This window comes from Phasianus colchicus, chromosome 13, assembly GCF_987193195.1.
Source record: "Phasianus colchicus chromosome 13, bPhaCol1.hap1.1, whole genome shotgun sequence".
Lineage (NCBI taxonomy): Eukaryota > Metazoa > Chordata > Aves > Galliformes > Phasianidae > Phasianus > Phasianus colchicus.
The window spans coordinates 18,851,998-18,868,077 of record NC_143448.1 but is presented as its reverse complement, the minus strand read 5'-3'; the positions used below and the strand labels follow the sequence as shown (position 1 = coordinate 18,868,077).

The window sequence follows — 16,080 nt, the reverse complement described above, 5'->3', positions numbered from 1 at the left end:
ACTGGTTTTAATCTATATATTGTGCATATTTGTTTGACTTTTAGACAAGATTGTACCATGAAAGCATCCAGGAATCATATTTTCATGTTGACATTGGAAAATTTGAAATTACTGCACAGTTTAGGACTACCAGCCCTGATGGGATTAACTAGAAAGAATGTGCAGTTTTGGCCTCTGACCTGGAAAGCTATGCACTTGAATGTGTGTAAGTTAGTTAAGTAATAAAGTATGTATGTATAAATAAAAATCTACCGGAGGGAAGCAGCTTATGGAAAGCAAAACCTTGGGAAGCATAACAGGCAGATGAATGCTTCTCTCCATATGGCAATTGGGAGTATTTACATGGGACACATCCTGTACAAGCAGTACACAGGTTTCTGGTTGTCCTAGGCTCCCATGATATTAGTGGGCCCTCACTGGTCTGCATCCTCTGCCTTATGGCTTGGTATTGAAATTTGTCAGCTTTCACAAAGATGAAGTGTGTGGTTCTGTTCCTGTTGGAACTGGAAAAAAAATGGGACATAGATTGGTGGAGAAAAACTGGAAAACAAATCCGTGTAGAATGTGTAGGATTCACTTAATCTGACCAAAGCCTGTGGGATGTTCTCCACCACCATAGCTGTGCCCTGGCTTCTGAGCCCAGACTTCAAACTGAACCCAGGCAGAATTCAGCAACACCACTGGCCTTTACCAAGCCAGGGGCAGAAGGGCTGATGCTGCAGAGGAATGAGGAATTAAGGAGAAGCCTGGGGAGCTCCTTCTCCTGCACAGCACAAGACACACAGGACCGTTCCTGATTGCAGAGTGCATGACAAATACTGTGTGAGGAGGTGATGTTTCATGCACTGCTGCTTTACTGCTGCTGTTTTCCACAGCAGTGTTGCTGGGTTCACAGCTTCTTGTTACTAAAATGTGAATGCTCGGAGTTGGTACTGTTAGCAGTTATTTTGTCCTGTTGATCAAAGGGAGAAGGACATGTAACCCTCCTCATTTGGAAGGAGAGGCCTGGAAGAAGAGAAAAATGGCTTTTCTTGATGGATTTACCCGAGTAGCCAGCAAGTCCTTCAGGAGTTGCTTCAGGTAATGCTATGTCAAGGAGGTGGGAGAAAGGAAATCACCATCTGTCTGCCTGCCACTGAGGTTACCCAGCAGACAACAGTCCTTGTGCCTTCTGAGAGCAGAGATGCAAGAAGGAAAAAAAGAAAACCCAAAATTAAAAATGTGGAAAAAGCCCTTGGGTTCATTGGAGAGTGCCTGATAACATCAACCTTTCTGCTGTCAGCTTAATATCTTGTTAGTAGCCTTCAGTGATTTTTCGGAGGGGCTCCTGTGTCTTTAAGTGATCGGTGGAGGTGCCTGCGAGAAGATCCTATTGTTTTAATGTAAAATGCCACGGGGTTATTCCTGCTGCAGTCTGTCTGATTGCCCTTCTCCTCAACACAGAGGGATCGATAAAGCCTTTTCTGCGAGGGGGATGTGAAGTCAAGTAGAACCTCACAAATAATGACATTTGATTGCGGTCTTCTGAGCGTATGAGCTAGCCATTGATCGCTGCTGCCTGAGAGCCGATGGGCTCACCGATCTGCCCATCTTTGGGGGTCTCTTCCAGACAGTTAACACATTAGAAGCAATTTTTGTTCAACAGGCAGTCGGAGCTGCGGGCTGGGAGGTTTTGTTGGGAGCTGCCATTGCAGTGACAGCGGCGCCGTGGCGAGCAGTGAGAAACGTGCCTGGCTTTAATTAACTGCCGATCTTTTCTCCCTCTGATATGAATGCAGCTCTGGGTCTCGTGTGATGGAATGAGGAGACACGACCAGCAGACAGCCCTCAGATTTGCTGCTCTGCCATCGAATTCCGCCTCTGCCTGTCAGGTCGGAGCGAGCTGGGCCAGCGCCAGGGTGACGAATTGCCGGAGGGCTCACGTTGACACAAGTGGTGATTCCATCGCTTGGCACGCAGCCCACGCTGGCAGCCAGCTGTATTTGTCTCATGTCTATATTGACATAGCATCTGTGGTCCATTTGCTCTGGAAATTGAAGCATAAGCTGTGCGACCGATTGCCACCACGTCTTAGGGATGGATAAACCATGCAGGTTACGTGATTGCTGGGAGGAAGGGCTGAAGGATGTGCTTGCCCAAAGGTTTCCCTGATGTGCAGGGAGTGCTGCTTGGCTTATTATTATTTTTTTTTTTTTAAAGCAAATGATTACTGGGATTACTCCTCCAGCAGACAGGTGCAGAATGCTGCTAGTGTAAGAGGTCTGGTGTGGGAGCTGAGATGCTTCTGTTTGCCATCTGATGCACTTTGATTGGTTCCCTTAGAAAGCACAGAGCTGGTGTGGTCTAAATAGGATCTTCTGGCTTGGCTCTATGCTTTTGTAGTTGAGAAGGAAAGATCCAAGAATTTGCTTAAACACAGGGAGTGACCTTTCTGCTTTGTTTGATCAGTGTTACTGTCAACATGCAAATTGCCTTGGATTGTGAGCAGAGTGGAATAGAAGGCATGTGCTTTCACTGATCCCCTGCACTTTGTTACAACAGTCTGCCAAAGAGCTCCAAGTAAATAATAACAAAGTGGTGGCTGGGGTTTTGCTATCCTGGAGGAAGGGGCAGGTGTACCTCCCTGCCTCTTTGCTCTTCTCCACGTGATACAACTTTACTTTTGAGCAAAGTTGCCATCCTGTTGGCAGCATGGAGTAAATGAGGACGCCTCTCTGCTTCTTATGGAACAAGGTGGCTTTTGCTCCAGCTGAGAATTGGGCACATCTGTATTTACTGTTAAAGCCTGCAGTGTCCTTAGGATCTGCGGGGCGTGTTGTCAGATCAGGCTTTTACAAGAAAAGGAAAAAAGAGTTATTTAATAATTTCAAGTTATCTTTTAGTGACCATCACCGACAGAAGTGCTCAAGAGGAGACTCCCCCACCAGACCTGCTGTCCTTCAACCTGCGTATGGGGCAGCAGAGCTGTTTCCCTCCTGCTCCTTCTCTGCTGTCAGAGGTGGACACAAGGAATTTGGGCACATCCCTGTGCCCCAGCTCCCAGCAACACACATGATCAAATCCTCATGCTTTCCAAGCAGCTAGAGGCATTGTCCAGATGCTCCAGAGCGTGGCTTGCCTCATCTTTAAATAATCCTCAAATCCCAAGCAGATTTAGTTTGTTCTGGTTTTGCTCCAGAAATTAAAAGCAATCTGGACGTGAGGATCCCAGACTTTCAGTTCGGTGGTGTAACTGATTTTTTTTTTCTTCTTTCCATCCTGAGAACTGAAAATGCGTTGAGATAAGAAGCAGAATGAGGTAGAGCTTGTGGGTGATAAGTTAAATATTCTTTCCTGTCAAATGTGCAGAAGAGCAGGCCCCACCATCTGTATCTGTAGTGTATCACTTGCTGTGATGCTGGACAATGCCTCCATCAGGTATGTGGGGATGGAACGGTACCTCTTACATTTTGCTCATTTGCTGACGAGCAGGGAGGAAAGGCTTTAAGCCGTCTCTGGTGGTTGAATATTAGCAGTCACACAGTACATAAAAATAATAATAGTCTATTATTTTTGTGGAGATAAAGTTGAAAGGCCTCAGAAATTTAAAGCGTGGTTTCAGCCACGCTTTAGGAGAGTTATTTATCAGTGTCATAAAACAGTAAGTTTGATTGATTATTGTTATCCCCCGCAGACTGCTTTTGAGCAGGGCATTGACTGTTTAGATTAGAAAGACAGATAGCTTTTGGCTGGTGGCCTCAGGCAAAGTGTCACAGCACCTTCTTTCCTAGGAGGCTTTGGGGCATCCCTGAGCCTAATTCTGGAGCCTCGGCTAAAGGAAACAGAAGACAAAATGTAAGCAGAGCAATATATAAATAAATACCCAAGAGGCTAAAATCTTCTTTCAAAAAGAAGCATTTGCAGCCAAAGAGTATTGCACCAATTAGCAGGCTCTTAATTAAATTGCTTGTTTGATTTGCATCCAAATTATAATTTGGATATTATGTAGGCTTTGATACCTTTTCATTAACTGTTTCTTTTGAAAAAAAAAAAAAAAAAAATCTATTTTTCACTCTTTTTTCTGAGGCCTGTGGCACCAGAAGGTGGGAAGGTCAATCATTTTTGTATCCATTTAAAGTCCATTATTGGCCGGCCACTACAACCTATCAAGCAACTCTCTTATTTTTCCAGTCAGTGATTCAGGAATCTATAGCTCTGTGCAGATAAATGGGATTTCATGGGCTTCTAACCTTCCTGCTTTATTGAAAAGCAGAATATTAACTGCTCCACTGACCAGCTGTCCATTAAAAACACAGGATATTTTTAGAAAATTGTTTGCCAATCAAATCCTACCAACATCTGTAGAGAGCCTTTCAGTTTGTTTGGTTTTTAAGCAAATGCTACAGCTGCTTTTCCAGCTCCATTGAAATATTCCCATTTATCCTCTCTCCATGTCTCTGTCCTTGTCTCAGGCATTGTAAGGAGCGCAGCATGTTAGCTGGAATTGTTAAAGCTGGGTTTTACAAGTCCATTTGGTGCCAGCCCGTGCTGGTCCACAGGGCTCCCTGCGTTATTTTCTGTTCAGTGAAATTAGTGCTTTACATTTTTTGCTGTTCCCAGGGCTAAATGAGTTCTGTTAGCCCACAAGGCTGCAGGCAGGCTCTGGGTTATTAGCCTGACATCTGGCTAATAACTGGCTGCAGTTTGGGAGCTGCAGCCTGGCGATGCGTGCAAGGGCAGATGCAGAGAGCTGGCTGCTCTGGGCCTGTGAGCTGACAACTGGCTCTGTCCCTCAGTGGCCATCGAGCACTTACCCACTGCTGGTGGCAAACAGAACCCCAGTCCTTGTGCCCTTCGTTCTGTTGCTGCAGGGAGGTCCCAGTTTCTCAGTCTCCAGGCATAATACAATTCTCCTAGCACAGCTCTCGTTCCCAGGTGAGTGCTTCAACACCAGCTCTCTGAGATGCTATAAACCAGGTCAACAAATGCACCCGTTTCTTCAAAATTAGCTTCCAGTTTATGCCAGTGCAATGCTAGTGTTGTCATCTGATTTTACCTCCTACGGATTGGAATCCAGTTTGCGGAATCAAGAGGACTCTCTGGGTTTAAGCTCATTGTGGGTTTCACAGGCATATTGGAACAAGATGCTAAAGAAAGCAGCACCAGCTAAAATTTTACTCCTTCCCCTGCTTCATGCTTGATGACCTGTTTCCTTCTCTTCACTGCAGGGCATTGATTTCTGTCCTGGACAGAATGTCTCTGGAGTGACAACGCATTTGCAGGAGGAGCACAGCACTTTGCCACTGCTCTTCCACCTGGGCAGGGACCCTGGAGAGAAGTACCCCTTAAGGTGAGCCAATTAACAAAGATGTGAAAACACTCAGCACTGCTGGTGTTTTCATTTTACATAATTCATTTGCCTTGATAACTGGTTTTATTTTTACAATCTGCTTGAAAACTATCCCAGAAAGCCATCACTTGCGTGAGTAACAAAATGAAGGAACAAGCATTTTCAGTTGGACAAGCTGGGTGGGTGTGCACATGTTCATGGCTCAGCTCATCAGGCCAGTGGTTCTTCATTTGTGTCCCAGCACTGCCTTCAGAAGGCAGAATGTTCACTTTGAGGTAGGACAAGGCTAAGTGTGGGTCAGCTGTGGAATGAAGCAGCAATAGTGTGCCTGCACTAGAGTTACTCTGCTGCAATTCCCAGTGCATCTGGGGGCTGGGGAAGAAACAACTAGTGATCTTTCCATGCTCTGCAGTGTTTTTTTCTATGCATTGCTTTGGAATCTGTGAAGGCAAATGGGGCAACCCATCAGTTTCCAAGCCCAGCTAAATGAGCTTCTCCAGAGAGTCTTTGCGAGACTTTCTGCCCAATCCTTTTCCCTCCTTAGGCTTCCTGGCTGTCCAAATCCATTTTCCTGTAAGCCTACTATTGTAATATTTATCTCCAGCACACACCATGCCCTGAGAGATTTCTGTAAGGATTTGTGTAGCCACAGCCAGCACTGTCCACACGTAAATCTGGCACCTCCAAAAAGCAGCTGAGGTGTCCCAGCTCCCTCCTCCCCTCTGAGTGAGTTTTGTTCTCTGGCAGAATTAGATGCAGGCAGAGGCACAGAGTCTCATCCCTCACTTGTGGCTCTGACTTGGAGGATGTGGAAGCAAATAAAGGAAAAACTAGTGCTCTTTTCAGCACAGACATGGTGAGTGCCTGCACAGACATGGTTTTGTGCAGCAGCTTTAACAGAGAGATGTTTCCTGAGCTGACAGGACTGCAATTACTCAACTGTTTTAAATAATTGAGTGGATACACTCGCTCCATTACTTCCAAAAGGACTGAGCCTGTGCTGTCCACTAAGTGTTTCCACTAGAGAGAAGGGGAGGAAAAATATTTTCACTTCTCTCTCACTTAACAGACAAGCACCCTAGAGGTACATTAGGCAGTGTATAAAGCTCTTCAGAAGCCCAGCACGTTAGCTCTTTCTTTCTATTGCATTTCAGCACTAATGAATAAAGCAAATCTGCAGCTCCTGTATTTTAAATTCAGCTCAGTGAAACGATGCTGCTGGGTTGGGATTCCAGATGAGATTATGCCCTGTTCAATTGAACAGCTACTTTATTTTAGGAAGATGAATGGATAGAAATGACTCCTTTTTCCAAAAATTAAATGAATGGTAGCATTAAGTGAACTGCAATTTGTCTGCTGTTTGTGTGCTCTCAAATTCTGAGAGATTTGATGGAGGGGAGATCTTGTTTAAGGGCTGTTTGCAGGATTCCTGCTTCCCTCTTATTTAGGAAAGGAATAAAGGTTGTTCCTTACAACCACCACAGGCTGAGCATTGAAATAAATTACAGAGTGACATCTGCAATCATTTTGTTGTATGCTTCCATTGATTTTTGGACACTCAAAGCTGTTTCTTTGATTGAATTTTATACCAAGATTATGACATGATTATGGGAAGCTGTAGCATTGCTTAATATGCAGACCTTAATAGAAAGCTGCTTCTTCATAAATGACTCTTCTGCAGCACATTATGTTGCTGTTGTCTCCTCTCTGGTCACAGTGGAAAACTCATGGGAAGTGCGTCTCCTATATCCAACGTGGTAATTAAATTATCCTCATTTGTGGAGCTGTTCCTGTTGTGTATTTTTATTTAGCTTAATTATCCCCCTTGGCAGGCAGCCTGCTGGGAGTCCCGACACTAATGTTTCTCAGAAGGGAATCCAGCATTCTCCTCCAAGCATACATCTGTCTGTCCGTACGTGCTGGTTGTGTCCGTATCGCCTGCACTCAGCCTGAGGTTTCTGTGCTCACAGTCCATGTTGGCCACAACCCCCTGTTCATCCCCAGGCAGCCCTGGATGGAGCAAGGTGCATCACACTTTTTCACCAGCTTGGCTTCTCCTTTTGTTGCCAAAGTGTTTGGAAAATCGTGTTGCCTCCCTGATGTTTCTCTCTTTTATTTAGTTTACTATTTTGCCTTGTTGAATCCACACGTGGTTTTAATAGGTTTTCTGCTGCTCTTCTGGAGGCTGTGAAGGAGCATCATGGCACACTGATATCCCGTGTTTCTCTTTGTTTGCTTTTGTGATAATTTAAAATTATTTTTTCCTTATTTTAGTTCAACCCTTTCCTCTCCCCCAAAAAAGATTTTTAGTCATATGTTGTGTGTCTTGATTTGCATTAGTTTGGCATAGTGGCACGTGCAAAACCACATGCAAAGAGATTTCGTGGCTTCATTTGAAGGCCAAGCATCACACACCTCCAGTGAGATTTACAGCTTATATATTTGGGCTCTTCAGAGCCAAAGTGTCCTGGAAGTCAGTCAGATCAGTCAGCTGAGGCAACGCTCCTGGCTTGCAGAGTGTTTATATTCAGGCAGTCTCATCTGAATTGTCTGTGAATGTTTGTGAGAGTACTGCGTGAGATGGAGACTTCCAAGGCTTTGATTTCAGTTCATCTCAGAACATAGAATTTGGCTTCTTCAGTCATTCTTGGAGTACTGGCTGCTAAAGGGATCACCAAAGATAGAAGTCCTTCAAGATCTGGAGAGAGCATGTGAAGTTTTCAGTTCCCTGGGCTTTGTGCTGAAGCAGGACAAGTCCTTCCTCTTCCTGACACAGCTTGCTGCACTTCCCCAAGCCTGCCTGGAAGAATTATCAGCAAAAGCTTATCTCAGGAGCACTTCTCATGCAGTGGAAAAACTGGTCAGGCCATTACAGGCAGGCCCTGTCATCATGCTGAGGACACGTCTGGCAGTTCTGAGCCATATGGCACTCTGCACTTATGTTCCCCTACACTTGAGGCTGGGTGTGCATCCTTCTGGATGTCTGACTCTAGGAACAGACCCTCCCAGCAGGGCAGTGGCTGTTCCTTCCTGCAGTTGCCCCTCTGTTTTGGGCTGGATCGCTTCCAGCACCTCGTCTTCTGCCAGGGGATGTAATTGTGTTTGCCCCCATTGCCTTGAAAGGTAACTACTGATGTTTCTCCAGCTTGCAACTTCACCCCAGCAGCCCAACAGCCTCACCAACTTTCCACGTCGTTAGCTGGAGCTCACAGCAATGCCAGATGCACATTATGAATCCTGCTTGAGTTCGCCCCACTGATGCCATTTTTACATCATTGCATCAGCAGATGGGGGTAGGGAGCACAACCCCTGTCCTGTGGCTGACCTTCAGCAATGGCATCAGGTACATTCACTGCCAGGCTTTGATCCCTCTTTCGAGAAAAGAGAGGACTCACCTGAGAGCTGTGGGACTCTGGTCCAGGACTATGAGGAGCTTGGCACCACGGGATGCTCTAGGTCTGTGTGGCAGCAGGATGAGGTGGGGCACAAACGTGCCCACAGGTACTGATAAGGCAACATTGGCATCTGGAGAGGTGCTTGTAATAAGAACACCTGCAATGCAAGGCAATGTGTGGGCAGTGTATTTCAAAGGAGTGTGGTTCCTGGTAAATAATGTTTCTTTTGCTTGCCAGAAATGGCAATGTAGCTCTACCTGTATAAGTAATAGTTACCTTGTTATCTAGGCTTTGTGTAGGGAGAAATGAAGTTTCTGTGTCTTTTGTCATTTAAGAGACTGAGTAGATCTGCATAGGCTGCCTGATAGAAGATTTTTTTGGCTGGTTTGTTTTTTAAGCTCTCAGCCTTTAAATGTAGATTGTGTGCTAAGCAGCACACAAAGCAGAAGCATTTCTGTGAGTCTAAGCAGTATTTTGTTTCCTCCCTAGATGCACTAACTGATTTTTGGGGGTTTGGGTTTTCTTGCTTGGTTGATTTTTGTTTCCCATAAACTGCAGAGTACCTTTGTTACCAAATTTATCAAAATGCAGAACTAGAAGATCTGATAGGTCGTCTTCTTTACTGAAGTCTGTTATGCTCAGGGTATGGTTTGTCCCCTAAGTCCCACGCATGGAACTCGTTTCTCCACTCAGCCTATATTTGACAAATTCAGTTAAATTATCTGTTGGTATCTTCCCAACCAGCTGTCAGCTTTACCACCTCAGTTAGAGGTTGTATTTTACTGAAATACTTCATGCCAGTCAGGAAGAACACGAGCAGTAACACATAACAGGCACAGCTTAAAATACAGCTAACAAAACATGCAGTGCAAACTGAAGGAGATGGTGCAGTTTGGGTAAAGCTCCAAAGCTGCAAAAAGAGTTCGTAGCAAAAATCCTCTGAAATTGTGTTTGCACCAGAGGTAGAAAACCTTGATAGCAATTAAGTACAGCTCACGTTTTGTTGGTACTCTGGGGTGGTAACGACGTCTGCTCTGAGCTATTAGCTCTGTTCAGAACTGAGTTTGCTACATTTGGAATGACAAAACACCTACATTTTACTTAGGGCAATGGATTTGACTATTATGGAAGAAAAAGTGGAAGTGATAAGATGTGGTTGATGAACGTAATGATTTTTAGAACACATTAATTAACAAGAGAGCTCACAAATGCCTATTCTGAGCAGATGGAAAATCCTGGAAATTATCAGAGAGGTAATTGCACTGGTTATGGAAGCAGCAAAGAAGGGAAGAAGCTCCTGGAGGGAAGCTAGAGGGGAAAAGATCTGATAGGAAGGCTGCCAGTCTCACCTTAGTGATCAGGGCAGAAACCTCTCTGCTGAGAAAAGAGAGAAGGTGCAAACCAGAGGGGAAAACGTGTATAACAAAGAGCCAGAACTTTGCCCAGGGGAGTTGCTGACTTCTTGCTTTCTTGGTTAAAAAAAAAAAAAGAAGGAAATGGCAACAGCTGCATTGCAGGAGTGAATTAACTGCTGCCATAGGAGAGATGGCTCTGAGGAAAGCCACAGCTATGGAAACCATGGAGGACTAAGGATGGAGGCAAACTCAGCTCGATCAATTGCTGCTCAGTTGCTGCTCTCTGCTCGGCTCAGCCCTGGGTTAGGGCTCTGCACTGTGACGTCTGATCAACCTGTAACTTGTGCTTAATTACAGCAGACCTGCAGCCTACAGGTAGTTTGCTGAGTTACTGCCTAGACTGGAGGGAGAGAATATTAGAAGAGCCACATGAACCAGTTTAAAAATGCAAAATGCTGTTTGAAGCCAGGAAGGTGAGGAGCATCACGCCTGCTGGGTGTGGGTGTGTTACATCTGGGTCCTGTGGGTGCCTTACAGTAGGGACTACCCTTTGCTTTCTGTTTGGCTCCTTTTTTGTTTGGCTCTGTGAACCTCTCCAATAAGTGCGTGTTGCTGTGTTTCGGAAGCAGAGTTCTATAACCCTTTGTCTGTAATGTGCAGACTGTTAAGCTCCAGAGAAACTTGGTAGTAGAAAAAAGGAATGGAGGAAGACTGAGTGATAAGACAAGATGGGAACTTGGATACCACATTGCAGAGCAGCCTAATAGCACTGATAACAGATAAAATCAAATTACCTGAATTTAGGTGTATTTCACAATTTAAAATAATGTTTTTTTTTTAATTAAAATAATTTCAGTGGAGGAGGAAGTAAAATACACAAATCATTAGCCAAGTTCTGTGCTCTCCCTCTGTAAATGCAAAAGCTGCTATTGAGAGCCCACTGTCACATGTCTATGAAATGCACCATGCAATAACCATTTGGTTACATTCCTTTGAATAATAACATGGTTCTGTCACTCTCAGGATAGAGGTACATTGCTATGCTTGCATACGAATCATCAGGAAGAAGGATAAATTAATACATCAAGATCTAGATCTGAAAAAAAAATAAATGCTGAAAGTGCTCTTTAATTTCCTGTGGCTTTGATGCATTTGACAGTGTATTTATTATGGCAGAGCATCCCCTTTCCTCTCCCTTCCAGGTTGGGATGGTAGCAGAACTGAAGGCGAGGGACTGAGACAGTGCTCTAATACCAAAGGCGACGTGTCAGCAAACCCTCCTCCTTCCAACCTGAATTTCACCATAGGGCACGGTGGGGTTAATAGCAGAGCAGGTTACACTCAGAGCTGTTTGGAGAGGGAGGAGATGGGAACAGATTGCCAAGGCACAATTACACTAAATGAACTAAGCACAGACCACACCTGTGCCTGGGACCCTGCGCTCGCAATCCAGCCCTGATTGGCTCTCCAGAGACTTCCCGGAGGTAAAGTGTCAATTAGTGTAATGACCCTGGACTTTGTCCACTCCGTTCGCTCATTCTGAGCGTGGAATAATTTCATGTGCGCTGGGGGATCTCTTTTAGCAAACTCCTCACAACACCACCTGCTCACCCTCGCCGCCGCGCTCTCATTCTTCCAGTGCTATTCCCAGCTCTCCTTCTGCAGGATTGTTGAGCTGGAATACGAAATGCAGCGTGCCCTGGAGGCAGCGAGATCTGCAGCCTTGCTCAGACAACAATACCCAAACACCTGTACAGATATTATCTTGTTTTGTTGTAGAGGATGTAGCAAGCCCTGCCTTTGCAGTCCAGACCTGCACATGCACTCGAGGAAAGGAGGGGACTGTGGTTCCCGAGTAGGAGAGACTCCCAGCTCCATTAACGGATTACCATGAAGCAATTATCCTCCTCTAACGTGCAGATGAAAGGCATTCCTCTCTGGCAGATTTTGTCACAAAATGCACTTCATTCATAGGGCTGCACAGTTTGAACCCGCTGTACGCAGACGGGGAATACATGACAAAGCACTGCATGGATGCTGGATCTTGTCATGGAGCTGCAGAGCTCAATCTGAGCAAGACCTCAGCTCCTCAGACCAAGCAGGGAAATCAGCCCCAGCCTTGCTGTGCTTTGTGCTGACAGCAGTTTTGCTGTGTGTGTGCCCCAGGCTGCTGTCCTGCTGCAGGCACTGCAGCCTCACGCCATTCTGGGGACCTGCTGTACCTCCAGCTGGGCAGCACAGCTCTGTGTTCAACTGAGCCATCTGATCACCATCTCTGGTGATCTTCCAGCACTGAGTGCCACCTTACAGCACTTGGGGTCCGTCACTGCCATGTACTTCAGCACCAGGAAGGCAGCTGCAATCGGATATGTTTTAAGCCAGCATCAATAGGTTTAGCCAGCTTAAGAGCATGTTAAGCCCCACTGAGGGGAGGTTTATAGGTTAGCGGTACAACTTGGAGCATAATCTATATGTGTTCTTTAGCTTTAGCAAGCTTTGTGCTTCTGTGGGAAGTACGAGACTTTTCTACATGCCAAGGGAAGTCATTCAGCCTGTGCTAAAGGCTCAAATATCCTAACATTGTAGGAGCTGCAGGGGAGAGCAGTTGAAAACCACCAGGATCTGAGGTTAGGCCAAGATTTCCTGTCCCTGCTGAGCAAGCTGAAACAGCCAGGAGTGTCCTGAGCATGGGAATTAAAGCAAGAAGATGGTTTAAATGATGCAAACCTACTTTGTTACTCTGCAGCATTCACGTGTCTAAGGCTGCTAATGAGTAACGAAGCTGTGGATAAAAGCAGTATTTAAGATGATAGCAAAAGGATTTCTTTTTTTTTTGCTTGGGACAGGACTGGCATATTTGGAGCAAAAAGCAGCAGTTGCGACAACATATTGTTTATCTTTCATCCCAACCACAGCTGTGTTTTCCAGTGGTCTGTCCAGATTATAGCTAATTTGGAATCATACGTACGAAAAGCCGCTTCGATGGATGAAATTGGGCTCTTTAGCACTTAAATATTTGTAAAGGCATAAAGAGCTTAATTAGATAGCAGCAACATTTTGTCTTCCAGGTCTGCTTCCACAAGATCTGGAATGCTGGGGAGATGACACATGGATGTGATGGCCATAAACTCGTTAGGAGAGCGGCAGCAGAAGGCATTAAGCGATTAGCTATCTGAATATCACACGCATGCTGTGCAGCCCAGGGTCCCACCCGTGCTTTAGGAGCACTCCCTGGCCACACGTGGCTTTGCTGCTTTGTCTCCCTGTGTGCAGGCTCTCCTGCATTAGCTGTCCTCTGTGTAGGCACATGGGTTAGTGTGAAACACTCTTTGCCTCTTTTAAAAACCTGCTTTGATATTTCCAGGCTTGCTGCTGCGCCGGCAGCCCTCTGTGTTTGAAACCCAACTGGAGGACTCACAGATAAAATCTGGCTGAGCTGAAAGGCCGCTGTGCCACCGGGATGCAATGCTCACCAAGCCTGGAGTGTCCTCTGTGAGGGTGAAGCCACAGGGGGTGGCTGGTGGCATCCAGCCCTCTGCTTGCAGCAGTCTTTGGGGCTGCTGTGAGAGCTATGAGGGATCCGTGCACAGAGCAGCACGCAAATTTGGGGGCTTCACCATTCCCACGTGGTCCGTGCAGAGCATACAGCCAGGATACAGCTAGCGGGGTGTGAGAGCAACAGATTAGTTTGCTTGAGCTTGTCATTTCAAATTCCCTTCCGCTTCTCTATCAGCAGTGCTCAGGCCCATCCCCACAATCAGCTTCTCTCTGGACAGCTGCCGAGATGCGATATTTATAGGGTTTACTGGAAACTGTTGGCACATTGCTGGGCTTTGAAATGTGATTGTTTTTCAAAGTAGGAAATTAGCCGGAGTGTGGGGCTGGTGGCCAGCTTGGACTGCAAGCAAAGGGAGCCCGAGGTCAGCAGCAGGCAGCATTGTTTCTCTTTTATCTTCAGAGCCAATTTGCCGCTCTCTGTTTTTTAAGTGACTCTTAAGGTGATGGACAAAATGAGATCATTGGGTGGTCATCCTCCACGTTAGAAATACTTGAAGTAGATTCCAAACCACTTAAGCAAGTACCTGCTGGAGTAACAATTGGGTAAGAATCTGGTAATTTATAGCATCTTACGAGGGCTTGGAGCCTGATGGATGGGTCCTGGCTTGCAATAATGAAGCTGTAAAGTTGCAAAATGAAGGAGGTATTCTTGTCTTGGACAAGTCACTCCTATTCTTCTCCATCTTCCTGTTTGCATAATATTAGTTCATTTTACTTAGCGATCGTGAAGTTTTACTGGCCAACAGTTGGTTGCATTTGAAACCCTTAGCTTGAGAATGCTCTTGAAAACAAAGCATTGACATTGCTGTCACTTCCCTTCAGTGAATGCCTCCACATGATGCACGTTCTGCAGAAAAGCTCTCAAAAGAGTGGAGGATGGGAGCGCTGGGAACTGGGTGACCTCACATGTGACACGCTGGAAGGACAGCCTTGGCAAACTTGTTTGTGTGCTAATGTACCTGGCAAGGTGTCTGTCCTGTATTCTGGTCTCCCTAGATAACCACTTAAAGCACTGGCAGGCAACCCCAGAAGCACCTTTTCTTTGCTAATGACATCCCCCTGGGAACCAACACAAGCTGGCAGCATCTCTGTCCAACAAGTGAGGCACTGGGGCTGCTGGAAGCAGCAGCTGTCCACGCTGAAGCCCTGTGCTGAGCTGCTCTGCTGGGAGCCACGTGCTGCTGTGCTGGGGAGCACACTGGGCTGCCTGCTGTCCCTGCCCCCCTGGCTGGGAATCAGACCTGCAGCCTCGTGCCCAGCCAGGATGGATTCTTTCAGCCCAGATCCCTTCCTTCCCAATGGACCTGCGGGTGTTTGTTTAATGGTGGCTGCCTGTTTACATGCTCTTCTTTGCTGCAGCCCAGAATATGTCTTCTGGCATAGCTTAGTGATGCTTTAACAACGCTGTATGTCAAACCTGATATATTCAGGAAGCTCCACTAACAACTTCTGAATTTTTTTTTCACATTCTAGTTTTGTTAGTGATGAATACCAAGGAGTTATGAGGCAGATATCTGCTGTGGTGCAGCAGCACAAGGAGACCATGGTGCCAGGAGTGCCACAGCTCAACGTGTGCGACAAGGCCGTCATGGTGAGCAGTTAAAACATTCACAATTCCTTTGCTTAAGGTATTCTTTGTGAACGCTTAAAAATGTCACTGAATGCTGAGAAGGGATGGGGAGGAAGGGAGGCTGTTTGTTACCTGTGGGATGCAGCTGCACAGCACAGCTCCTACAGAGCCAGTTGGGTTGTGTGTGCAAAGTCTGCCAGCATGCTGTGATACACTGTGACTTCCTTCCTGAGAGATACCAAGGTATCTATAATTGTAGATGCTTCTCCTTTCAATCCCCTCTGCAGTTCTCAAAAGCCCTCTGTGTTTCGGGTGGTGGGACTGAGGCAGTGGATCTTGTGAGATACTCGGATCACTGAACGTCTTTGGTCCTGTGTGCTCTCCTTCTAGTACACACCTGTGCCTGTCTCTTCCAAAGCCCTTCTGCTCTGAAGCAGGCCAAACTGGTTTCCAGTTCTGTGTTCTGTTTTGAATTGCATGCTTGAAAGTTGCAGTTTGGCTTTCCTTCCAAATGCTGCTTGGTGTGTTGTGAACCTGAGAAATAAACGGGATGGGTCTTAGGAGATAAGGTTGTCAGACAGCAGGAGTTTGTGTAATTTAAGGGGATGTGGCTGTATAGACTGACACAAAATAGCAACAAAGTCTTCCTGACACTGAAGTAACCTTATGAAGCGTACCTTGAGTACCTGCTGCTCAGGCTCTGTCTCCAGCCAGCCAGAGCAGTGCAGAACATGGAGCTGCCTCTTCTTAATAAGAAAGCAAAGATCTTTTTTAGCAGTCACTACTTTTTATTTTTGGATGTTAAGCAGGAAAACGATTTGAAGGACCACTGTTTCTGCATTGTTCTCTTTCATTATTCAACTTTGCCTTTAA

The 16,080-nt window shown here is 45.9% G+C and overlaps 1 protein-coding gene across 3 annotated transcripts in view; it reads left to right on the top strand.

Annotated features, from left to right (window-relative positions):
* Positions 1 to 16,080, top strand: part of GALNS (galactosamine (N-acetyl)-6-sulfatase) — a 45,775-nt gene that overhangs the window by 24,543 nt on the left and 5,152 nt on the right. For all 3 annotated transcript variants that reach the window (XR_016470702.1, XR_016470700.1, XM_031615381.2), the window contains exons 12-13: positions 5,208 to 5,329; positions 15,111 to 15,228. Coding sequence is in view for 1 of the 3 variants with exons in the window: in XM_031615381.2 (XP_031471241.2) it covers positions 5,208 to 5,329; positions 15,111 to 15,228 (240 nt within the window). In the remaining 2 variants the exon portion in view is untranslated. The remainder of the gene's footprint in view (positions 1 to 5,207; positions 5,330 to 15,110; positions 15,229 to 16,080) is intronic.